Source organism: Gymnoscopelus microlampas, assembly GCF_963454915.1.
Source record: "Gymnoscopelus microlampas genome assembly, chromosome: 24".
NCBI classification, from domain to species: domain Eukaryota; kingdom Metazoa; phylum Chordata; class Actinopteri; order Myctophiformes; family Myctophidae; genus Gymnoscopelus; species Gymnoscopelus microlampas.
This window is the reverse complement of record NC_139961.1, coordinates 10,571,286-10,597,419: the sequence shown is the minus strand read 5'-3', so window position 1 is coordinate 10,597,419 and position 26,134 is coordinate 10,571,286. Positions and strand designations below refer to the sequence as shown.

The 26,134-nt window shown below is 43.1% G+C and overlaps 1 protein-coding gene across 1 annotated transcript in view; it reads right to left on the bottom strand.

The window, feature by feature from the left end:
* The window catches only part of LOC311040540 (inactive dipeptidyl peptidase 10-like), a gene marked incomplete at both ends in the record, with an annotated part of 104,540 nt that overhangs the window by 66,133 nt on the left and 12,273 nt on the right, over positions 1-26,134 (bottom strand). Inside the window, 2 exons of the mRNA XM_084050871.1 lie at positions 16,535-16,630; positions 18,685-18,799. Coding sequence (XP_083906997.1) covers positions 16,535-16,630; positions 18,685-18,799 — 211 coding nt within the window. The remainder of the gene's footprint in view (positions 1-16,534; positions 16,631-18,684; positions 18,800-26,134) is intronic.

Below are 26,134 nucleotides of genomic sequence, written 5' to 3'. Positions count from 1 at the left end.
TTTAATGAATCCGCCCTAGAACAAAAGGCTGTGGAAACAAGAAAGAAACAAAAGTATAAACTAACCAAATCATTCATCCTTTGTATGGTATATTTGCTAACCTGTGCTTTAATCATATTTTCGGTGATCATGCTGTATGCACAGAACACTCAATTTTCGGTAAGAGAATGGGAAGTGTGGCAAACTATGGTAGAAACAAAATTGGCTTTCCCACTTAACGAATACAGAACTATTCTCCCTTTACCTTGCACTAGTACTTTTAAAGAGTGCAACCCTGTAACCAACTGCCTAGATAAAAATGAACCCGAGTATAGGAGACAAATGATAGAAGAAATGTCCGAGAGAGGGCTGGAAGTTGATCCTTTCAATACTTCCGCCTTTTTAGACCAGGGAGTCTGGCCGAATGTATCTATGGGACCAGAGGAGAGGATGATGGCAGAAATCAGCTCCCACCTGGACCACCTGCTAAACAGTACCCATTGTAACACGTCTTGGTATACTGTTGCCCTTGCTAGAATAATGCCTGGTTTAGTGACCACAGAGCCCGCCGTGGTGTTGTCCTCGCCCAGGACCTATCTAAATCAGACCCATCTCTTTTCGGCATACAAATGGTACCCGCCGAAGCCCGATACTTATGTGTGTGCTGAAATTATAGCTAATTGGACCGCTTATCGGTCCGCGGACTCTACAGTAGTCACACGGCCCATCAAGCGTTTTAGAAATTGTACATTCCTCACCTTCCAAAATGTGACATTAATGATAAAATTGGACCCGTTAAGATCAGTGCGTATATTGGATGCAGTTGAAATGAATAAGTTGAAAAATGCAACTGGCATCTCCCAACGATACTCAACTTTGGCCATGCCACCTTCAGGCGGGGTGCATGCGTCCTCCCTGTGGGATAAGATCTTTCCGAGGATTGTGAATACAGATCCTATGGTTGTAGACACCGCCGTCTGGGACAGTATAGAGCCCATTTCGCCGGGAATTAGTACCCATGGCAATATGTCCAAAGTAACTCTCTTAAATAAAACCAAGAGGCGAAAAAGGTCGTTTTCACCTACCTCAGACCGCCAATCCAGAACTTTATCAGATATGTTGTACCGTTTATTCGGGAGAATAACTACCCGAAATGCGAGCAGTTTGAGATTTTTTCCCTGGGGCCTACAGGCTCTTGAGGATAGTTACAAATTAATCAGTTATCCCTATGGATTAGATTGGTTGCAAAATGTGACAATTGGTAAGGTAAAAGTATATTACATGTTGGTCCCCAATTATGGTAATATGGCTAATAAAGAATGGCTATTGGTAGAAGGTAATTTAGCAATGAACAATTTCTTGAAGTGTGTTAATAAAACACTATTGGAGGCCCATCTTAAAAGAACAAAAGAGATTGAACATAAATTGAAATTGAGCCATCAATACGAGAGATTACGGGCACAATTTGCTGAGCGATACGGGGATACCTGGAGGCCCTGGCAAGAATTGAGACCCTATTGTTTTGTGAAAAATGAGTATAAAAATGAAAATTTGGACAAAACATGACGTAACTGATTGTGGTTCTAATCATATTAACCTGCTGTGGAGGGAAGTAACACCAAGCCACCCTACTAAGTTGGACAGATTATATGCAATGGGGCTACTGCCTAACGAGACCTTGCTATTACAACCGTGCTTCGCTACATATACATTTAACGACGGTGCGGGATATGTCCTAGAGCGATTCCTGAAACAGCAGTGGGCTTCTCTACATACGGGCCATGTATATGATCTTGTTAAACGGAGCCGAACTTATGACTCAAACCAGGCTCCCTCTTTGGAACTTAGAGGGTGCGTGGGTTGTTTAGCACCGCCACCGGTGTTGGCCAAAACTTTCTTAAAAAATGATAAAAGATTTATTTATTATGCTCTAGGACTGAGAGCAACCATGACTCACCCCAAAGGAAAAGCTGAAGGAGTGAAGTATGGTTACTATGATAGAAGATATTGTTCGGAGGCTGATGATTTCCAATACTGCTATGATAAAGATTCATACTCCTGGGGCACTCTAATGAGGGCCAGGAGGGCGAATAGAGAAATGAACTGGCTTAGGAAATTCGACCTGTCAAATAAAATCTTTATTGGCTATAATTTTGACCAAGTGATAAAAGAGGTATTTGATAGATCACCCCCGAGAAATGATAGTAACCATTTGTGGATAATGGCCCACACATATTTTGGCCGGGTGCCCAAGTATATGGAAAATATAAATTCACACCCTGATGCCAGATTTGAAAGCCAGTTTCACAAAAGACATGATGCTTGGATAACGAAATCGGGGAGACTTTGTACAGAGGTTAGTGGAGAGACATGTTCCTCGGCATATCCCGAGGCTCGAACGGAGTTTCAGGTGGTCTCCCCTTCCGAATTTAGGATCTCACGGACAAGTTTTATCCATGAGATAGTGTGTCATGTTAAACCACACAAGTTAGGTAAATTCTTAACAGAAAAAGACCCTCGGATCCACGGTCTTGACGTAAGACTCCCATGGGGACTGCCCGAGCCGATATTTGATTTTGAAGGGTACCATATGAAATTGTTCTGGCCATATAGCTTGAGGAGTGTGATAGATTACTCTCAAACTCAGAACTGTAAAAGGGGGTTCCTGGGAGGTCCACCAGAAAACGGGGCGGATGGAGAAGGAGATGGGCTGCATAAAAACGAGTTCCGTCCATATAAGCCCCCGGTAAACTCAATTTTGGGAGGGGCCGTGGGTGGAATATGGAACACTGTCAAAACCTGGGGCGAGGATGCAGTGGCTGATGTAAGTAATAGGGTCACTGGATATTTCTGGTGGCTAAAGTATGTGATCCCAGTAATTATAATCGTATTTGTAGCCACTGCAGTAGGAGTTCTACATAGATTGGGCCTGTTACCTCTAGCAAGGTATGTGGTAGGAAAGATTCTGAAAGGAATTTGTATGTTTGTAAAGGTGTGTTTAATATTATGCTTTAAGCTCATAAAATATTTCCTCGTTACCTTGATGAAGCTTTGTATGTTTTGTTTGAAACCTAGACCTAACCCGCAGAGAGCTGGGAGAGGAAATAGAAGTGGAGCTGCTACAAGGCGTGACGAACTGCATGCTTTGTGGAGAAGGGGAGGTGGTGCCTCCGAGTAGACCCGGTATAGGGTACAGTATGTACTTTCAGCGCTCACTCTGCATGTTGAAGTCGAGCAATATCGGATCTCTCTTACACGTAGGAACCTTCTCCTATATCAACTCGCAGTCTGATGTCTAAGGATCTGTTAATTCTTAGTGTTTGCTTGTTCAGCTATCTGGTGATACTCGGAATCGCCCCAAATTATTTTTACATTTGGTTCGGCCTTATTTGCTCATCGCTTGGGTGGTTCCCAATTTTGTTAATTGTCGAGTTATACCTCGAGGCTGGTCGGATGCAGGATAGAGAAACTGCGTTTTCTCATCTTGCAGATTTGGCGATCTGGCGATTTCAGGGTCCATATACCCGAGACGAGGCTAAACAAAGACGACTCCACTACTCTCGGGAAATAATAGAGGACGAGGTCCTTTTTGAATATTTTTCGGAATTTTTGATTACTCGAGAGGAGACGGCTTTTGTAGTGCTGTCGCGCCATTATCCTGACGAAGTGGCGCATCTTAGCTTTTTATGGCTCGCAACCCATGAAGAAGTGGAGATAAAAGTGTGGACGGCCTCCAAATACTCAGTTGGGTCCTAGTTCGGAATTTCATTGGGCCTTTCAGAGGAGGGGAATCGCGGAACAGGTAGTTTGATTCTTATTTAATTTTTCTCAGGCCTTCCCTATCGAAATGAGATTTGTCATTCCGGGGAACGCTACTTTGCATGATATTGGGGGTGTATAACACTCCGGTTACCGTGATTTGGGTCAAAGTCACCCTCCGAGGGGAGATTGATCCGAATGAACGTCGCATTTTTAAAATTATTAATTTCACTTTTCGTCTTTTTGTATATATGCAGGAGTTGCCTGTGAGCATATGAAAGCTAGTTTATCGCACAAAAATATATTAGTTGTACGATAGACCAGCCAATATAAGGATTGATAGTGTCGTGAAAAATAGGACTACTGTTGTTTGATTGTGGATGAAGGAATCTCATAAACATTTTAATCATATTAATTGATTGAATATGATGGAGACACCTGCAACCAATATCAGTAGTTATGGGGAAGAACAGGTTGGGAATTTCACCACCTGCAACCCATGGGTGGAAATGGTGGCTAGCCAATCCATCTCTTCCATTATAATGCTGCTATGGGTGACCCAGAAACGGGGTTATCCCTTGATCCGGGGCTTAATTCTGGGATCCTTTTATATTCTTTTAAATATGTACCAGGGGTATCATGGGGTGTTAACTCTATCAGGCTGGGTATTGCCAATTTACCTAGCCTGTATGGATATAGGGAGTTACACCTTTGTGATACTAACAACTGGGGGTAGTTTTCTGGGTATGATTTGCTCAATACTTAAACTTCATTATGTCTCTTCATCCTACGTTATCGCAGTGGCCCTGTCCGATTGCCTGATTATGGCATTTGCTATGGTCATAATGTGGGCCATAGTGGTAAATGAAGTGGATGGGGCGGCCCAGCGTACGATGAAGAAATTTGTTAGGTCCCTAACAGGGTTTACTATGGGTATAGTAATTTTGAGGTTATTTGAAGCCGTGTTCCCTTATCTCAGACCTAGTCTATACCTGATCTGCGCCTACATTTGGCTTACCGAGGGCAGGCAGCACTTTAGACGCAAACCTAGGGAGGGGGGAACTCGCCCTCATATGTTCATGCAACCATGCCTTAATTGTAGGCAACCAGAGTCAGTGGGCTGACCTGAAGGTTGTAGGGAAAACATGGGGGTTGGGGATATAAAAAAAAAAAAAAAAAAAGGGGTGTATGTATATATATATTTTGGGAAACCCGTATGTCACGGACCAGAATTTTGCTTCTTTGATACTTTGATGGGGGTGAAAGATTTTCTGTTTAGATTATTGACGGATCTCTCACCACCCAATATTAAAAATGTATATACTTCGATTGTTGTTGCCCGTCACCATTCTTTTGTTTGTTTCTGCTATGGATTAGAACACCTTCGGGACCGTCAACATCGCCGAAAAAGAGCGTCATCACGTTGAAGATGTGGCGCCTAGCCGGGAATCCTCTGATCATTGGTGAAAGGCGTCTTCGATGCCCGGGACCAGATGAACAGGGACCTTCGAGAAAGGGGGTCGGGGCCACAGGGGGACTCGAGGTTGTCCTCTCACCATTTCCTGAGGTGGGACCGGGCCAACGTGTTCTTACCGGACCTGAGGTCGCCGCACTCCTGGACTCCCGGGCGATGGGACCTGGTCTCATGAGTACCTTGGTTCGGATTGGCTCGGCTACCTTCCACACTGTCTCTGCACGGCAGGGAAGAGAACTAATGGGAGAGAATAGTCTGTTTGTCCCTAATTTACAGGTGATGCCGATAAGGAGTGGTGAACCGTTCCGGAGATTGGAACCAGTGGCTCAGATCGGAGCGGAGCCAAGCAGCATGATCCCGGTGTGTCCCTTGGTTCCAGATCTGCGCCATCTGCTCGAGTGCACCCCGTGTGTCATAAAACATGGGCGGATATGTGATCTTCCGGAGCCAGTGCAGCAGATGGAGGAGGCTACCCCGTCTCCAGGGCCAACGACTGCCCATGGCGTTGCAAGGTTAGGAGTGCTGTCGTATGCTCCTAGCTATCCTATCATCCCGGCGGCAGAGAGAGGCACAGTACGCCGGTCCTGTTCTCCAACTGCTTCACCTCCTGCTCCTGTATCCTGTTCTCCAAATGCTTCGCCTCCTGCTCCTGTATCCTGTTCTCCAACTGCTTCGCCTCCTGCTACAGCATCCTGTTCTCCTAGATCGTCATTCACTCCCACATCGTCGAACTCTCCCAGATCACCCTACGATCCTGATTCTCGGGTTGAGGACATAGAGAGGGAGGGGGTCTGTACTCCTTCCAGAACTTTATCCCCGGGCGTGGACAAGGACGCAGAGGCGGCAGCCTATTCGCTTGTGTCCCTGGGTGCCTCGGCTGGGGCAGCCGAATCCCCATCGTACTCTCCTACATCTCCGAGCTACGATCCTTATTCTCCAAATTACTCACCCAGACACACCTATAGTGAGTATGAGTTGCTACTCGAGCTGGAGGCTCGCAGCAAGGCTGTACTCAAAGAGACAATCCAACTGACAAAAGAGACAAGATCTTCCTTCCCCGGTTCTCCCTTTCTCTCCCCCGCTACTGTTTCTCCTACCTCCTCGTTGCCCGTTGTTGAGTCCACTGACATTTCCCGGCCTAGGCCTGACTCCCCGAAACCATGGGACTGTGATTGTAGGGATTGTGTGACGTTTGATGACCGTCCTATACATCTGGGAGGGGGGATAAGTAATGGACAAACTTGGGAAAGGGCGAGTAGACGGAGAGGCGGCGAGCCGAATGACAGAGCATTGCGCGGCTATGCCCCGTTTGCCAGACTGATAATGCCCCCGTTTTACTGCCCGAATAACGAGGACAGGACACGAGAGGGTGCAACCTGGAGGGAATCCAGCGATGAACCGGAGCGGAAGCGGCCTCGTCTGGAGGAAACTACTGTTACGGGTGAAGGGGAGTGTCCAGCGGATGTGGATATGGGTTGTAGAAACGGGAGTGAAGATGGGGAAATGGAGGTAATTCAGGAGGGAGACGATGGCAGTGACATTGATGTTGAGAGAGTGACTCCTGAGGACAATGATTGGGACTGTGTTCCTGTGGACAGGTCCAATTTGTCTTATGTGTCCCCAGGGGTTGATGCTGAGTCTCGAGCTGCATCCGGCTCTCGGATGAATCTGTCTCCTCCCCATAGGAGCATGTATAGGCCTTTTACCTTGGGCCCGGTGAGTCCAAGACGGGTCGATCCCTGGACACCGCAATCTGCTGATGATCAGGGTCCGGACCCCCAGATGGAAATAGGGCCCTGGTTGGAGTTCTACGATGAAAACAAGTACTATGTTCCTGTGGAGAAGTTATGGGATGCGTGTGACAATGAGACATTAGCGTTTGTGCGACTGGGGTCATTGGAGCGATCACCTTACGCAGGCAGAGCTGAATATGGGACCCTAGAGTGCACGGTCGGAGACTGCGAGGGCAGAAAGGCGGCCCCAGGTCTGCTGGCCACGAGCAAATTGATAAAATGGACACCCAGAAAGTTTCTCCCCAGATGGGGAGGGGTGACACAGTGTGACTATTTCGTGATGAAGCACCTCCAGAGTAGATGGGCGTGGGTCTCATGCTGGCACCCGGAAAAACCCACTGTGGTTGCTGAATACATGGTGTGGGGAAAGACCCCGTAGAGACATGGAGACTATGACTTGGGGTTGAGGGTTTTCGTTTGCCTGGACAGGACTATGACTTGCGCGCGTTGAACTCTCCGTCGCTTTTTGGGGGAAATCCTGAAGAACTCGGAGTACAGAGACAATTTTATTGTAAAAAAAAAAAAAAAAAAAAAAAAAAAAAAAAAAAAAAAAAAAAAAAAAAAAAACCTTTGTAGTGTAATGATTTTGTGTGTATTAATAACTTTTCTTTTGCAGGTGAGGGTGCGTCGGGTATACTAACCTTTTTCTTTCACAGGGTGGTGATTTTTATTATTTGTTTTGAGATTTTGACTCCGCGTATGGAGTACTGGTTCGTGACATGGGTATGAGTTCTATTTTTATGGTGGTGGTTGAAAGTTTCCAGGTAATTGTCCCGTTATGTTAACACGGGTATTGCAGGGAAACTTCTGAGTCCCTTCAGAAATTCATGAGGGGATCGCTTCTGGGGCTTTGGCCTCTTTTTGATATGGGTTTATATGAGGTTGTATTTCCGTCCTGGGTATGACGTTAAAATGCAACCAGTCTTGGGCATGACTATAATCTGCATCCGCAGGGGTGCGGTGTGGTCAATGCTTCAGTTCTAGAAGGGTCATGGAATTATTCCTGGCTGTAAAAGTGATGTGCCTTCGTAGAACCTGAAGCTACAACCTTGTTTTCCTAAAAGGTGTGCTTCCTGGTTCTCCGAAGGTCTTTACTGGGACCTGAGCCCTTGACGAAAGGTGGTACATGTTATCCCTGCGTTCTTGGGGATTTGCGGCCATGAGGGCTCCGGGGGTTTGACCATTGACGTCTTCTCCTTTTCATTTGAGGAGGACGTTGGTGGACATTCCTTCGGGGTTATTCACACGAGGAGTTTATCTCCTCTGATTGGGAGCCTATGACACTTCGAATGGTCACAAATATCATGCATTTGAGCCTTGAAACCGCTGCAACTCTGTAGGTGTGTTGTACAGTAGTGGTAGGTGCAATCTCCTCGAGATATACCAGCGTCGGGGGGAGCACCTATCACTGATGTACGGTGGATTTGACATGAATTGCCAGAGAGGGTGTTGACTACGTCTTAAAAAATTAGACAATCCATGTCAAAGGTCGGCGTTGCTGCCGATTAACAGTAAAGATGGCGTTAAGCCAAATAAATTCCTGTGAAATTCAGGGGTGGGGACTCGAGGAGGTTTGATAGTGGAGTGGTAGGAAGAGTTGTACACTGTACAGAGATAGGAAAAGCAAGAGGCCCTGGTAGGAGGGAAATTTTTGCTGACCTCTGGGAGATACTTCTAGAGGTTGGTTAGAAGGCCTCTGAATAAAAAAGTAACAAACGAGATAAAATGCTAAAAATCGATAAAAGAAAAAATAGGAGAGATCCTTAAAGCAAGCGCCGACAATGTAGTTGTCTGAGTTAAGTATGCTGTTCTTGGAAAGATGGTTTAATCTTTTATTGATAAGTGAATCATTGACAATCAGTCTTCTTCTTTCACTCATTTGGATGAGCGAGGTAGATCGTTTGTATTTTTGACCTTGTAGATCGGCTGTTTTTCGCCGAAGTATATCTTTTGTATTTCTGACCTTGTAGATCGGCTGTTTTTGCTGTAATAACTATTTTTGGTTTATAGGCTTGTAGATCGGGTGTTTTTGGCGGTTGTGGGGACTGTGGAGTTTAGGCTGGTGAATCTATTGTTTCCACCGGGCTGAAGTCTATAGTCTTTATAATCGTGGAACCATTGGGTTTAACTTTGTTGATCTGCAATGTTTTAGTAAAATAACACCTGGGCTCCCAAGAGGGTATTAAAAGTCCAGGGTATGGGGAATCGTATATAATGGGCATTTGTGGGCATTTGTGCTATTACCCCTGAGTAGGCAGAATTATATGACTTCTGCATAGGTTGACAGGTTCATACATTGTTTGCAGGCAACCATATATGCTTTTGCTGACTTTCTCTTTTCTGTATGCACAAGATACAAACCACATGTAAGGTGTTAGATGTACTGGAACATTTGTCTGCGAGCCAAGAGGCCCCTGTTTCCTGTTAGGTTGGTATTGTCTCAGCTACCTGAGGTAGCTGAGACAATGCAGGCATGCTTTATGGTGTTGCATGCAATGCAACCCTCTAAGAGGAGATAAGGTTGACCATTTCCCTTTGTGAGTCATGACAAGTTAATCTGTGGGTCTCCAAGGCAGGACGAGGAAGTTGATTGATAATCACAAATTTTGCTGTGTTTGCTAAAAAAGCCCTGAGAGGAGGGGTGGGCATATAATCCAATTTCTGATGCGTTGGCTAAAAAGTTTCTTGAGTGACCCTATATGGGTAATAAACATTAGTATATGACAGGTGAAGAGGAGGATCACAGGGTTCCACATGAAGTAATGTCTGGCACATGTCTGGGTTTTTGGGTATAAAGGTGCAGCCCTTTCAGAGGACCCGACACTTGCTGGACCTTTGCGGGCTGGACTCTTGCTGGACAACTTTATGCGGTACTCTTATGGACAGATAAAAAACTTAGAATCTGAACGGAGGGGAGATGAATTACTTTAGTGCTTAAAGGGGGGACATCCTGCTTTTCAACATAGCCAGTCCTTGGCTGTGCAGGTAGTATTAAATATTTGGGTATCCAAATTTTGTAGTAAGGGTTATGAATTAAAATTTAAAAGTATTATTTTAACATAGATCCTTCACTTTACCTTATTTTAAAATAGCTTTGCATATTTCAAAATTTTTACAGGTTTTGAGTTTATGTACTTCAATTTTGTGGAAATGATAGAAGTATAACAGATATTTTTCTGATTATGTGCCTTCTGTAAATTTCCTTTGCTTACTTTGATCCAAACATGACATGAGTTGATCTTATTGTAAAGTTACTACTTTAAGTTAAACCTTTTTGTTACTGGAACCTTATTAAGCCTTATATTTGGTAAATAAATAAAAAGCGTGTAAAAGTCCCTTCCAGTCCGCCTCTCCTTCTTTTCTCTTAGTTAGCAAAACAAACGGACCTAGGTTAGGTTTTCTTCAAGACAGATCGTGAAGCCCCTGTTGGTAAGTTGACTGAACCTGCACCACGGCAACATACCTACACATTCTATACACACCCCATACAGGTAGAGATTTGTAACTGATGCTAAAGTTGATGCCAACGTTTGATGCAAAGCTGGGCGGAGTGATGTATTGAGCAAATGTTTTAGGAGTGCAATGTTTTGTATGCAATGAATTGTAAGCATTTAGGTGTATTGCAATGACGGTGTGCTATGACAATGTGCTGAGAGTTGGCAAGGTGGCTTAAAGAGTGAGATGGTTTGCATGTGTTGACTCATTATCCCTGTGTGTGACTGTACGTAAGAGTGAGTGAAGGTCTGGGTAGCAGGCCATGGGGATGGTGGGTTGGTGTAACGCATGAGTTTCAGTGCATTTCTCTAGTCAGAGGAGTAGGATAGGTTGTTTCAATGGTGTCTTTTGACTGAGTGAAGGTCAAATTGATTTTCTGTTGAAGCTGGCCAGTAAGTGTAGGGGGCCCCTCTGCCCCCTGTCTTTCTTATAACACAGTTATCCTCATATCCACAGTTTTGTCTTAAGTCGGGGACTGGGTATTGTGATAGTGGATCTGGTTATTAAAGAGCTTACGGATGGTGACCAGACTTAGATCAAAATTTAGCCGCCATTTCCCCGGAGGCCAAGGGCCTGCTAACACGGTCGAGTTTGTTCTGAATTCACCATGGCGCAGAAAAGGTAGTTCTCGCGTCGCCGCAAGTAAATATACAGTTTTCTACACTTCTGTGTGTTGCTTGTTTTAAAAGGTCCCTGAGTGAAGGGGGCCTCCTATCTGTTGTACACCGCTCCAGTCGTGGTTCTGGAATGGTTAATAGAATAATAAAACAATTAGTCGATCATAATTCGACTAAGAGATTGGCAGTCGACTCAGACTCCCCTGATTAGTCGACTATTCGAATAATCGAGGTCAGGCCTACGCTGTAGTATAGTTTACAAAAAAACACAAAAAAGGTAAAATATTTAGATAAGAGGTTTCTGCCCGACAACAGCGATATGCAACCTGAACACACAAGTCGGTTCCTGAAAGCAGTGGTTCTCAAAGTAGGGTCTGGGGTCCCCCCCATGGGTCCTTGAGAGGGTTTCAGGGGGTCATGTAAACAGTTGGGTATGAATCTCTGTTCGGAATGAGTTCATTCTGAATGAATAAATATTGTCCATGTAACCGCAGCCATTGTGAGCTTGTAGCTATGTTTTTATTTTAGTTTTTGTGACAGATAGAAGTCAGTTAAGCTCAAATACGCGACGCGTCGTGAGCTTGTAGGTCTGCTATTTTCGGTGCGCGACGCCGTGGTGCGACGGAGCATGACTTATAGGCTTCACTAATTAAAGGCGCTGCTAGCCATCAACTTCAGAAACCTCTTATCTCCAGCGTTTCGAGCGTGTAGATCTGATACTTCTGCTATTTTTGGAATTTGAATGATCCTGAAAAGTGACCGTTTTGGACATAATATGAGGTTTCCCCCCGACAAGACGAACAAATAAACAAACACATCAAAATGGATTCTGTGTAAGGTCGTTTACTGTGTGTGTGTGTGTGTGTGTGTGTGTGTGTGTGTGTGTGTGTGTGTGTGTGTGTGTGTGTGTGTGTGTGTGTGTGTGTGTGTGTGTGTGTGTGTGTGTGTGTGTGTGTGTTTGTGTGTGTGTACTACGTGTGTACGTGTGTACTACTACACGTGTGTGTGTGTGCGCCAGCCGGTGTCTATAATGAGGAGCCACATGCCACAGGTCCAGCAGTCATTATTATGATCTCCCTACGGAGGGAGAGGACACAGCAGGCGCTAGTCTCTGTGTCACATTACAGGACAGTGACACCATCTGTCTGTCTGTCTGTCCCCTCTGTCCTTCTGTCTCCATGTAATGTCTGTCTGTCATGGATCTATCATTTCATTGCCACATTTAATGTATTAAAGGACGACTTCACCCATTTTCAACCTATCCTCATATAATTGGTCCTCACTAATGTTCATGATTATGGTACCATTTCTTTTCTCAAAGGAGGGCTGTGGACACTTCAGAAACCCACCTACCAGTGACATCATCGTTAGGCAGATTTGTTTTTGTCAAACAAGATTTATCACCCAGTACATCATTACTCTTCTTTCAGTCAGTCACTCAATCACTCTCTCTCTGTTTGTCTCTACTCTCCAATCTGTCTATTTCCCCATCTTGTCTCTGTCTCTCTATCACACACACACACACACACACACACACACACACGCACGCACGCACACACGCACGCGCGCGCGCGCGCACGCAACCTCGCTAAGCAGGCAGCCCCAAGACGGGCCCACATCAATTAACCCTTAAAGACCGGGAACGCATCTGTGTCATTTTAAGATTTCTTTGGCTACTCAAAAATAGCACATCTACAAACTCATAGCGAGGCGCTCGTAGATCTGCTATTTTAAAAGAATCGTGAAAATGTGTGCAACTTTTTGAATATATATTTTTTAAAGCGAACATTTTTTTTAACTCTGTTATAACTTCCGGGGGTCCCTGGATCAAAATATTTTGACATGGGGGTCCACGGCACCCCCGGCCAAACACATATCATTTTTGAGAACCTGTGATATTATAGCAACATACGTTTTTTCAAAAAACCTGTTAGGATTTAGAAGACATTTGTAGAATCCGCCAGAAGCAAAGATTTGAGTTACAAATGTTTGCTTTAAAATATATTTATATATTCAAAGATTTGCACACATCTTCCACGATTCTTCCCAAAAAATAGCAGATCTACAAGCTCATAGCGCGGCACCGAGTGCCCCGCTATGAGCTTGTAGATCTGCTATTTTTGAATAGCCCAAAGAGATCTAAGAATGACAGAGATGCGTTCCCGGTTTGAACGGGTTAGCTACGCCTCCTGTCTGGTCTGTCAGCGATGCAGAAGCTGCTGGCATGATGATGATGATGATGATGATGATGATGATGATGATGATGATGATGATGATGACGACGGCCGGGGTCCAGCCTCGCCATGGGAAGACAGACTAAGCTCTGTGAGCGTTGCTGCTCGTATAAAGGGGCTGATCCCACGCCACACTGAGACGCCATCTGTGTCTCGAGGGGCCTAGCCGTGTCTCGTGGGAACTTGGTCGAACAGCGCGTGCGCACACACACACACACACACACACACACACACACACACACACACACACACACACACACACACACACACACACACACACACACACACACACACACACACACACACACACACACACACACACACACACACACACACACAGCGGGGTTTTGCAACAGGTGCCATTTCAGTTATATTTAAAAAGAATCTCTGCAAAAAAACAAATAACAAACATGGCAGAAACCACGTATTTCCATATTTTTTTTTTGTAAATTAATGCTTTACTTCTTCATACTACAGTGTCACACAAAAGTAGCAAAAAATAACTGATCTACAAGCTCACAACGCATTGCACTAAAGTGAAAGCGGTTACTTTCCTCTTCTACCCCGGATTTGAACCCGGTTTCCTGCGCAAGTGCTGAATTATTTTCTTATTTACCATTGAGCTAATAGAGCCTGCCTGCTTGCTCAGGTGATAAATGTAATCTTCAGACCATCAGGTAAAAATGTATGTCAGATCCTGTGTCTAGGTGAGACATGACCTTTAACACGATCTAAATGTCATGTCTCTATAGAAGAGCAGGGAGACTAAATACAACCACCCCAATTGTATAAGTTATATTGTATTAACATACTCTACCATACAGATTGGACACAATTACATTTTATTCATAAAAATAGTCTGTCTGTGTATGGGGTTCTATAAATATTGAACAAAAAGTATTAGCAAAAGTTTGTGACTAAATGAGAACTACATTGGATCCATTGAAACCCTATTTTAAAAAAACAAAGTACTGCAACAGTTTTGGACATACAAAACAATAGTAGCGAAAACTGGGAAATTCAGACGCAAGATGAGCCTTCCTAAGCCAGAGCCTAAGTGTGTGTGTGTGTGTGTGTGTGTGTGTGTGTGTGTGTGTGTGTGTGTGTGTGTGTGTGTGTGTGTGTGTGTGTGTGTGTGTGTGTGTGTGTGTGTGTGTGTGTGTGTGTGTGTGTGTGTATGTATGTATGTATGTATGTACATACAGTATACATTGTTTTGTAATAATAATAAAGACCTACAAAGTAACTAATAATTGTAGTGGAGTAAAAAGTGCAATAGTAGAAATAAAAGTACTACAAATTGAAAACACTCCAGTCAAACTTGTACTTAAATAAATAACTTTTTTTTAAATGTACTTTCCACCACTGACCTCCACAACACTGTCTGTCTGTCTGTCTGTCTGTCTGTCTGTCTGTCTGTCTGTCTGTCTGTCTGTCTGTCTGTCTGTCTGTCTGTCTGTCTGTCTCAAGAATGAAAACTTCACATGCAAGCTGAACCATCTATGCGCTCTCCTTCAAAAGGAGGGGAAAAAAATCGCTACATTTTTCGAGGTGAGGAAATATAATGGAAAAAATGTCATTGATTTGAGCGACTTTGAAGTTGTGCTCTTCTTATCCATTCAATCCGGGAAAGCATCTGAGTCATTTTATATATATATATATATATATATATATATATATATATATATATATATATATATATATATATATACTCAGATCCAAATATTTTGAGATGGGGGTCCGCGGCGCGGCCAAATACAAATCATTTTGGGGGTCTTTGACATGGAAAGGTTTTGAGCACCACTGATAGCAAACGGTTAGGATTTAGAAGACATTTTGTAGAATCTGCCTCAGGTTTCTGCCTGACAGCAACGATTTCCACTTTATGTGCTCCGTCGCACTGGGGAAGGGCAGCAAATTCCAGTCTATCTTTCTAAAAATCATTTCTTAAAGAAGCACTTTCATTCACCCATTCATCCCCCTCGTCTCCAGATAATTGGTCCCTCAAAAATGTTCCTCGGTTGGAGATGGGTGAAGTGGTCCTTCAAAAAGTCTGCAGCAGTGTTTGTCTGTATGAGTGACGTTATTACACGAGGAAGGACATTTAAAAGATCGACCTCAGACTTGGCTGTCTGACTGAGCCACCAACTCTTTCAATCTCATCAAGTCGCTCCCTTTAACAAAAAAAACGGGTCCTCATCCGTTTCCATTCCCGAAAAAATATGTCAAAATATCTTTTATAAAACATATTTATGAGTTTTCGTTTCTGCTAAGCAGCAAGATAGGCTTAAACTAAATTGATTTACAGTAGGCCTTAGTTATGTGACTGCAAAGGTGAAACCGAAGTGGGGTGAGAGGTGACAAGCGCTTTGTTTTCTACTCATTTTTCGCACTGCTGATGTACTGTACATATACTGTTGAAAGACCTGGTAAAAAGTAATTGAAAAAACTATTAGGAGGGCAGTATGAGTCACCAGAACCAAGGACGGATGTTTTCGATGAATCTAACATGGTTAAAATGGAGTTTGAAGTTATAATGGGTTTGTATAGGAAGTGTCTGATAAAATTAATATCAAATAAATACTGAATCAAGCAACTTAAAAACTGTTTGGGGTGCTCACAAAAGACGTTTAAAATGACCCCAATCATGTTTGAAAGTGAAATATCCCCTTTAACCACTTGAACCCCAACATCGCTATTCTGGGGGGGAACATTTGCCAGAAATATCTGCATTTTCTGGCGAAGAGATTTATTAGAGTGAAAAAAGGGTGTACCAAGTACAGTTACAACTCAGGTCTGTTTTACTAAGCATAGAGGGTTAGCAGTAATAGTAGTAGTTCAGTCAGATAACTCACGAATAGATTGAGCAGGGAGATAGATATATAATAATAACCCCCCATGGGGAACAGAACCAATAGCAGAGCCTGCACTGGTGGTGCTGGGGTGGCGGTGGGAGCAAACAGCCGCATAACAACAAACCAGGACCACATAAAGCGGACGGAACGCAGATTTAGGTGAGCTTAAATAACCCGCCCAATAGGTCAGCTGATTGCCACGTCAGTGTATGACGTATGCGTCTTGCCTAACACTGTATACACCCACATAGTAATGAGCATGTGTGTAACCTCTCGAGTGTATACTGCCTGAACTAACCTCGCAAGCTACGTAATCGTTAGTACTCACCACTGATCCACTTGGCTTCAGGGTCATGGATGGTGAACTCTGGTTTGAACAGGTCGTCCACGGTCAGCCTGGACTTCCTGTTGTCTGGGACCTCCGCTGACAAAAAACACAGACAGCAGGTTTACACTGAAGTACTACTACTTGTTGTTAACTAGTTGTACGAGCTCTTGTTTTATTATTGTATTGTTTTATTGGATCTTCTTTAGTCAATACATTTATTTGTTCTAGCTCTTGCTCATTTGATTTAGCTATTTGTCTCATCTGTTTAAGAAAGTAGGTAGCTGATATATTGCACTTTTACCTTAGTGTAAGGTATACTCTTGGTTGCCTTTTTTAGCAGAAAATGCACTTAATGCTTCTGGTGATTAGTAGTTTCGTTCCCTACCCATGTTGAATGCACTTATTGTAAGTCACTTTGGATATGTAATGTAATGTAATGAAGTAAGGTCAAGTCCGGTTTAACTATTACATGGGGTGTGGGGGGTTGCATATCGTCACTGTCGGGCAGAAACCTCCTACTGTATCTCCATATTTCAACGTGTTGTGTTTTTTTTCGTAAATTAACGCCCCACTTGATCATACTACAGCGTCACACAAAAGCATCAAGAGTAGCAGATCTGCAAGCGACGCGTTTCGAGCTTGTAGATCTGCTACTTTTGACGCTGTTGAATTTGAATCCTGAGAAGTAACTGTTTTGCAATAAACAAAGCAATAGCCAGCACTCCGAAGTCAAGCGTCAAGCCTTCCTCAGCGTGTATGAGTACACGCTGAGGAAGGCTAGACGCCGAAACGTGTCCGTGTGTGCTGTGCTGTCCGTGCATATGAATTAAAAGTACCAGAAGGACCTCGGAGTGCTGGCTATTGCTTTATTTATTGTGAATCTTTGTGAGCCGTGCACCCGCAAACTGCACCATATACAGACTGAAAGTGCTCGTTGTTATTTTCTAAAGTAACTGTTTTGGACATATGAGGTTTCCACCCGACAGAGACGATATACAAATTGTATATGTACACACCTATTGAAACAGAACAAACAGACACTCAAAACACTGTGCGTGAATCTGAGTTTTAGCGCAAGCTTTCGGTCGTGTGTCCTTCTTCAGGCACACATGGAGTGAATGCAGCCGTACATAATAATAATTAGGGTTCAATGCAAGACACCTGTGTCCAACATTCCATTGACTACTAGATAGACAGGGAGCTGTAGTCCCAAATGTAATGTACGACAGAGGCCATGCTCAGCATGAAGGGAATTGTAGTCCTAAACCTATAGTGACTACAACAGCCTTAGACTCAAGTGTGTGTACACCTATTAGAAGATTATTATAATAAAAAGGTAGGGTAAGTGATTTTCTTTAGTTAAAATAAGTGTTAAATAGCTCTATTCTGATAGTACTCATTGCTATAGAGCAGTGGTTTTCAACCAGTGGTCCAGGGGGTCCCCAGACAATGTAATAGTTAGTAAACACATTGACCCTTGTGTGTCTGTAACTCTGAGAGTGTACAAATGGAACCAAATGGACCCTTACGGGCCCATTTGGTTCCATTTGTACACTCTCAGAGTTACATTAACACTGATGATGATACTACAGTGTAGATTGGGACCCCCAAGGAATCAAAATGGTTGAGTCCCTGGCACATCTTTTCAAATGAGGGTCCCTGGGGAAATATCAGTCAATTTGGGGGTCCTCGACGCAAAAAAAGGTTGAAAACCACTGCTATAAAGTGTTTGTTCAGTAACAGGAGTCTCCATGTCTCTTCTGCTCTTTATTAACCAGAACTCAGACAGGATACAGATTTAAACAAGCGATATTAGGAGTGAAGAAAGGAGCAGACACAATTGGAACTGGAACACTATAAAAATGAAGCTGATAAATGGGTACTCTCTCCTGATTGGCTGAAATTGTGCAACCCACCTGAAAAGGTATTTTCTGTTTATTAAAGTGCAGCGCTACAAGCTTGTAGATCTGCTATTTTGGGATTTTTTAAAACATTTTTGCAAATACTTAAATATATATATTTTTAAAGCGAACATTTGTAACTCAAACCTTTGCTTGGGGGAGTCCCTGGAACAAAAATATTCTGAGATGGGGGGTCCGCGGCCGGCCAAATACATATAATTTTGGGGGGTCCTTGTACTACCGTCGTACCTGGCGTGAGGACGACCACCGACATGGTGATGAGAGAGCAGACCGCCACGATCACCAGCAGAGAGATGGCGATCCCCTTCCAGTTCCTCTGGGGAGGGTTAGGGTCCACAAACTGCTCCTGGAAGAAAACGCACAGATTGATGGGACAAAAACAGACAAGATATTTCAAAGTTATAGCAGTGGCGTGCACAGACATTTTGAGGGGCAGGTGCTCAAGTAAATTATACTTTTTTTGGTTTACTTGGTCTGCTCTTTTTTCCCTCTACACGTATACCTCTTTGCCAAAAATAGCCGATCTACAAGCTCACAACGCCTCGCGTTGCGAGGCGTTGTGAGCTTGTAGATCTGCTATTTTTGGCTAAAGTTCTCCTCAGAAAAGGGATGCTAGGTTTCGAGTGGTTATGGTAAAAAGATAAATCATATCACATAAAGATTTGGCGGACCCCCTGTAGTAACTCTGAGGACCCCCTAAGGGTCCCGGACCCCCTGTTGAAGACCCCTGCTGTAAACTGAAAAAAAGGGCACTTCTGGTCAAGAGGGCAAAGGGCAGGTGCTCTAGCACCACCTAGAGTCTATCTGTGCACGTCCCTGAGTTATAGAAGCCAGGTAGTTAGTCACAGCAACAACTTCATATATCGTTAGTGTCGGGCAGACACCGCTTACCTCTTTTTGTTGTTTTTTCATAAATTAATGCCATACTTGATCATACTACAGCGTCACACAAAAAGTTAAAAAGTAGCAGATCCACAAGCTCGAAACGCGGCTCAAAGAGACGCGTTTTGAGCTTGTAGATCTGCTACTTTAGCCGTTTTTGAATTTGGTTAGGTTTCCACCCAACAGAGACAATATGCAGCGAATAATGACGTGTGACGAATATTAAACATATAAATACTGCAAATTTCCTTAGAGCCTGTGAATCTTTAACATTTAGGGGGGTGTGACAGGCTACAAAAAAATACCTTTGAAATCACAAGGTCTTTCCACAAAATGACATCAATCCTGTCTCGAAAGAACATTGCTTATCCACAGCATCTGCCATTAATGTAGCATTAACTTAGAGTTCCCTTTTCAGCGAGTTATGCAAACCGAGCGGTTCTTGCTCAAGGACACCTGGCTGCTGGCGGTGGACACACGTCGGCTCTCACGGGGATTCGAACCTGTGATATTCCAGTCACACCCCTGGCTGCCGGTCAGACAGATGTCATCGTCGTCACGTTCTCTGACAGCTGGGGGGACTGGCGTCCTCTGACCGGCAGCTTAAATTAAAATGTGAAAAGGCGTGCGAGGACACGGTGGAATCATTCCATTGGTTATTTATTACGTGGCTAAAAAAAAGATGTGCCGTGGAGGTGTGGGAGAAATTCATAAGAAAGAATACAGAGAGAATACAGTGAGGTTTGTTTACTTCACATTTGCTTTGGCAATGTGAACGGATGTTTTCTCACGCCAATGAAGCTCCTTTGAATTGAATTGAATTGAAACAAAATATACTCTCTCGCCATGCCTTTCGGCCTGGCGGAGACAATGAATTGAATTAAGTGACAGACAGACAGACAGACAGACAGACAGACAGACGGACATATTGTGACAAATATAAAGGCTATTCCAAATTCACCCAACTCCAAATTCACAACAAATAACAAAAACACGGGTACATTTTTGACTCTGTCCAGGCAATCCCCTAGAGGTGAGAAAGCCAAATGTTCATGGTTGGCAGCAAAATATAAGTATAAAAAAGTAAGATTTTGATAGTGCCACAAAAAAAGGAAGAAGTTTTGAACAACCGAATAGAGAATAGTCAAAGCAAAAAAAAGAAAAAAGAAGAGAATGTATCCTGGCAGACAGGGAGAAATAGAGAGAGAGACAGAGACATAGAGAGAGAGAGAGAGTGCACAAAAACAACAGACAGACATTGAGCATGAGAAGAAAGAATGACAGAGAGATAGAGTTGACAGTCCCTGGCCACTGTGTACAGTGTCTGTCCACTGACTCCTGCCAACACTGTAGCAACACACACAGACGCGCGCACGCACACGCACACGCACACGCACACACGGCCTCATCTGAGCCTCACTTCCCTCTGCCCACCTGTCCTGGAACAGTAGTGAATCCACATCTAAAGGGCCCTCCACACCAAGCACAATTGGCCCAGTAAGTTCTCAAATGTTTCCGTGCCAAGGACCCCCAAATTGATATACTGTATATTTTGCCCACGCGGATGACCCATCTGAAAACGTTCTGTGCCAGGGAGGGACCCCCAGAAGAGAAGATTTGTGTTCAAAAGTATTCCAAAATTTCCAAACATTTTCAATATTTTTCGAATATTTTCAAAAATAGCAGATGTACAAGCTCGCAGCGCGGCACAAAGTGACACGCTGCGAGCTTGTACATCTGCTTTTTTCAGCCATTTTCAGCTCCATCTCTTTAATCAACAGAAAATGTCCAGATGGGTTGCCAATTTAAGCCAATCAGGAGAGATACGCCATTTATCAGCTTCAATTATATAGTGTTCCAGTTCCATTTGTGTCTGCTCATTTATTTGTGTCATCACTTAGAATTTCACCTGTTTATCCTACTGAATCGGTTCTCTCTCCTGATTGGATAGGATTGGTATCCCGTTCTGACAATGTATATTTCCTGTTTACTAAAGATCTGCAGAGATGGGGAGACTGAACAAACACTCTATAGCAATGATTACAATCAGAACATACAGTATACCGTCAGTATAAGCTATGTGTAATTGTTGCGTTGTGAGCTTGTAGATCGGCTATTTTCAAATAGCCTACATTTAACCCATTAAGGCCTGAGTCCGATTCTTAAAATGTTTTCTAAATCCTAACAGTTTTTTGGAAAAATATAAAAAATACAAGCTCATAGCGCGGCACTCGGTGCCACGCTATGAGCTTGTAGATCTGCTATTTTTGAATAGCCAAAGAAATCTAAAGTGACACAGATGCGTTCCAGGTCTTATAAGGCTGAAGTGGTTAATGTAGGCTATGTTTTGTAATAATAATCTAAATCTACAAAGTAACTGGAAAAGTTTTCAAATAATTGTAGTGGAGTAAAAGTACAATATTTGAGAGAGAGAGAGAGAGAGAGCCCCCCTGTCAAAGGTCCAGCATAGTAGGCTACTTAATGACCAATTGAAGAGACAGCTATAGGCAGAGACCTAATTAACATAAACGACCACTGGGCTTCACGTTATATTCCATTATGCAACCACACTGAATATATGGGACTGATAATACTGACATGATATAATGGCCACAACGCCCACTCATATAGGCCTATTAATACTTCAATGGTTTTGCAATGAAAACCACAACATGACACAACTTTTTCATGTATTTGGCCGTGGACCCCCTATCTGAAAATGTTTTGTCGAAATGTGTCAAACACTTTCAAGATTTGAGTTAAAAATTAGCTTGTATATCTGCTATTTTTTGAACAACCAACGTATTAAAATATTGATAAAGGAGTTAAAATGACTGTGACGCTGCAGTAACACATTTTGCTGCGGACCTTAAGGACCCCAGAGGAACCCCACTTTGAGAACCACATATCTTTAAAAATATTTTGACCAAAATATATACATTTTTATTTGAAATACATTTTCATAGTCCTTACTCCATGTATTGAGCATAGGCCTACAACATGTCAAATATAACGTGATTTAGTCAATATGTGATAGTTTTCTGTGGGGGGTGCAGCTGGGGACAGTTGGCTGCATGGGAGTCAAAATGATCGAAAACATACATTTACAAAACTGTTGCTGTAGCTACATATTTAGTCAACGTTTTGCCATGGTTCACATGACACTCGTCTGTCTGACACTCATGTTTCAGGGCTAGTCAACTTTTTGACAGTAAAAAAAACATGGACCCTTATATTTGTATAGGTAGAGTTGTCCAGACATTATGGGTTTGTATTATTTTACGTCACCAAAACAGCAGGACAGTAAATAAATCCAACCATGATACACAATTAAGTCTCAGGTTTATGACCCCCAACAGTGTCAGGTATAGGAACTAACATTACAATGTTAAGCAAGGGAACTGAAAAAAAAAAATAATAATAATAATAATAATAATAATGAAAAAATAATAATGAAGAGAATGCTGTTATATAGCCTAAAAGTAAAGACATACATAGCAGGTGCTATTTTTCATTTGATTTGATTTGATTTATTAGACGTGTTAAAAGAAAAAGAAACGGATGAAAAGACAATAAGGTCAGTGACTATTATGTCCACTGTGGTCCTTATTGGTCTGAGAAGCAAAACATTGATAATGGTCCTGGATAAACGTATTGTTTACATTAAAGGTGTAGTGAAATGAAAAATATGTTTTTCACACTTTTAGAGCATATCCGTGGTCATCATATGGGCATACCTAACAATAGATGCCAAAAAAAATGAAAAAAAAACATTTTTGTGTATTTTTACATCTAAAGTCCCTAAAAAGCCAATCTTAATTACTTCCTGTAAACGAAAACGTGCTGCGTGATGACATAACTCGACCTTCGTGAATATAAATGAATCTTGATTACATGCACCTGTTTGATTCCCATAGCTGCACGTTCTTCAAACACAGCTGATTTTAATTACAGAGATACTCCGTTTTGAATCTCATTGAAGATGAGTGTATTACTCATTTTAAACTTCATCTGCACACTAAAATATGTATCTGAAAACATTATAAGTTAGAAATAAGCCAGGTAGTAGCAAACGCGCTTCACTGGCCGTCTCTCTCTCACTTGTAAACAAACACTAGCCGTGTTGCCCACGGCTGAAGTGATTGAGATCCAACGTCCCATAGCCTGAAGGGATGGGACCTTCTGATTGGATTAGAGTCGTTGAGCCGACGTTTCGGGCTGAACCTTCAAAATAAAATGTCCGAAAATGTCACTTCAGTGCGTCTTTAAACAAGGCTACACGTGTTTAACGTATTTGGGAAAGGCTGCAGTCACTCAAGTTGATTTGGTCCACCTGATTCGCATCGCAGACCTTAAACCAAGGCAGTCATTTCCCTCTATCTACCAAAATGAGTGTCGTATGGTAGTCTTAATTACCTCATCAGGTGCGTCTTTCTGCTTCTTCTTTTTGGTGCTTTCTTTAGAAGCGGTCATTGTTTGTAGACACACTGTGTGTGAATCCCTCCGACTCTTCAGACAACCTGTAGTTTATCCTCTATACGAGACGCGCTGCTGACTGACTGAGCGACAGACAGACAGACACCAGGACAGATCTTTATGAAATCATATAACGATCAACTGAGCTTTTATGAATCGAGTCTTTTTCTTCCCCCCGTTGTTTTGGTCACGACTCATCCAACCAGACCGCTTCTCTCTCTCTGTCTCTCTGTATGCATGCGTGCGTGCGTGCGTGCGTGTGTGTGTGTGTGTGTGTGTGTGTGTGTGTGTGTGTGTGTGTCTCTCTCTCTCTCTCTCTCTCTCTCTCTCTCTCTCTCTCTCTCTCTCTGTCTATGCACAGTACACCTGTCCTTTATGTCTGTCTGTCTCTGGGGATTCTTATGGTGCTGATCTGGAATGATCACCAGTGTGCATGTGCATGCATGTGCGCCTTGTGCCAGTGTTAGCGTCCTTGTGTGTGTGCGTGTGTGTGTGTGTGTGTGTGTGTGGTTATGGTTTATTTGACACCTCTATCAGCCGGGGTCAGCACTCCCCAAAGCACCTCCTATAACCACAGAGAGATCTTAATGCAAACCGATAGGTGTCACTGAGAAGAGAAGACCCTCAAGACATCACTGCTCTACCATGCTGCTTCACTGTACACCTCTACCACTAGATATAAATAAACTGAGACACAGAGAGAGACAGAGAGAAACAGACAGAGACAGAGACAGAGAAACAGAGAGAGAGAGACAGACAGACAGACAGACAGACAGACAGAGCGAGTAAGAGATAGGAGAATGAGACAGTAAAGAATTATTGAGAGTAAAGAAATAGTAAAGAGAGAGAGAGTGAGAGAGGATAGAGAGAAAGGCAGAAGCAGAGAGAGAGAGAGAGAGAGAGAGAGAGAGAATGACAAACAATGGCAGATGAGCATGGGGACACAACAAAAGACACCGCCAGAAGATATTTGTCTGCTCTTGCACGCTTCATTTTTTCTTTCTTCATTTGTTATTATTAAAGAGCTCATATGTAGCTAGAAGAGAGCCAGATCTATTCTTTGTCTTAGGAGGATGGACACAGAGGGAGGTGGGGAACGAGGGATGATATGTCAGAAAAGAAATGATGCAGGCAAATGAGGAGGAGGGCGGGAGACAAAAGCTATAGATCAAGAGAAGAGATTCATCTCCTCTTTTGAAGAAAAGAGGGGTGATATGAGGAAATAAGAGAGTGGGCACAGAGAGAGAGAGAGAGAGAGAGAGAGAGAGAGATATGCATAAAAGCAAAGATCCTGCAGGCTTGGGTTTGGACTTGCTCTCTCTCTCTCCCTAGTTAAATATTTAACAGTTGGAACTAGAAACCTCATGGAAATGATCTATCAGTCTCTCTCTCTCTCTCTCTCTCTCTCTCTCTCTCTCTCTCTCTCTCTCTCTCTCTCTCTCTCTCTCTCTCTCTCTCATCTCTGGCGTTCCTTTCCTCTGTCTACAGCCTCTATTTATCAAAGGCAGTCATTTGTCATCAGTCAGTGGTGGAAAAAGTATACTCCATTGTTTTACTTAAGTGAAAGTATCAATACCATTATGTAGAAATACTCTGTTACAAACAAAAGTCCAGTATTCAAAATTTGCTTAAAGTACCAATACTCAATATGCAGAATGTCCCATTTCACTTTTTTTTATGTATGAAAATCCTTTGAAAAGCAGATCTACAAGCTCACAACACACCGCGTTGCGACGCGTTGTGAGCTTGTAGATCGGCTACTTTTAAATAGCCAAAGTATTTATGTGGGGCTGAGGTTAATGTATGCTTTGCAATAATAATCAACATCTAACTAGTAACTAAAGTTTGCACATACTTGAGGAGTAAAAGTGCAATATTTGCCTCTGAGATGTAGTGGAGTAGAAGTCTAAAAGTATTGAAAATTGGAAATACTCCAGTAAAGTAAAAAGAAAATACATCAAAATGGTACTTAAGTACAGTACTTGAGTAAATGTACTTAGTTACTGTGCACCCCTGTTCTCCAGTACACCAGTATAGCTCTGACCTATGCTGGTGTCTGGGAAGTTCACTCACGTCCCCAAGGCAGAGATATCTGTCCTCTCCATTCTCTTTGGAGCCGTCGTTCGTGTGCGTGTGCGTGTGCGTGTGCGTGTGCGTGTGTGTGTGTGTGTGTGCGTGCGCGTGTGAGAGCATACAGACAGCTGCTCTGGCTTGTGAATTCCTGTGGGGATGCAGGTCCTTTCAAAGCACAGTAGAATACACCAGGACACCCCATAGACCCCATGACGTTGTGGTGGAGATGCTTTTATCCAGAGTGCTT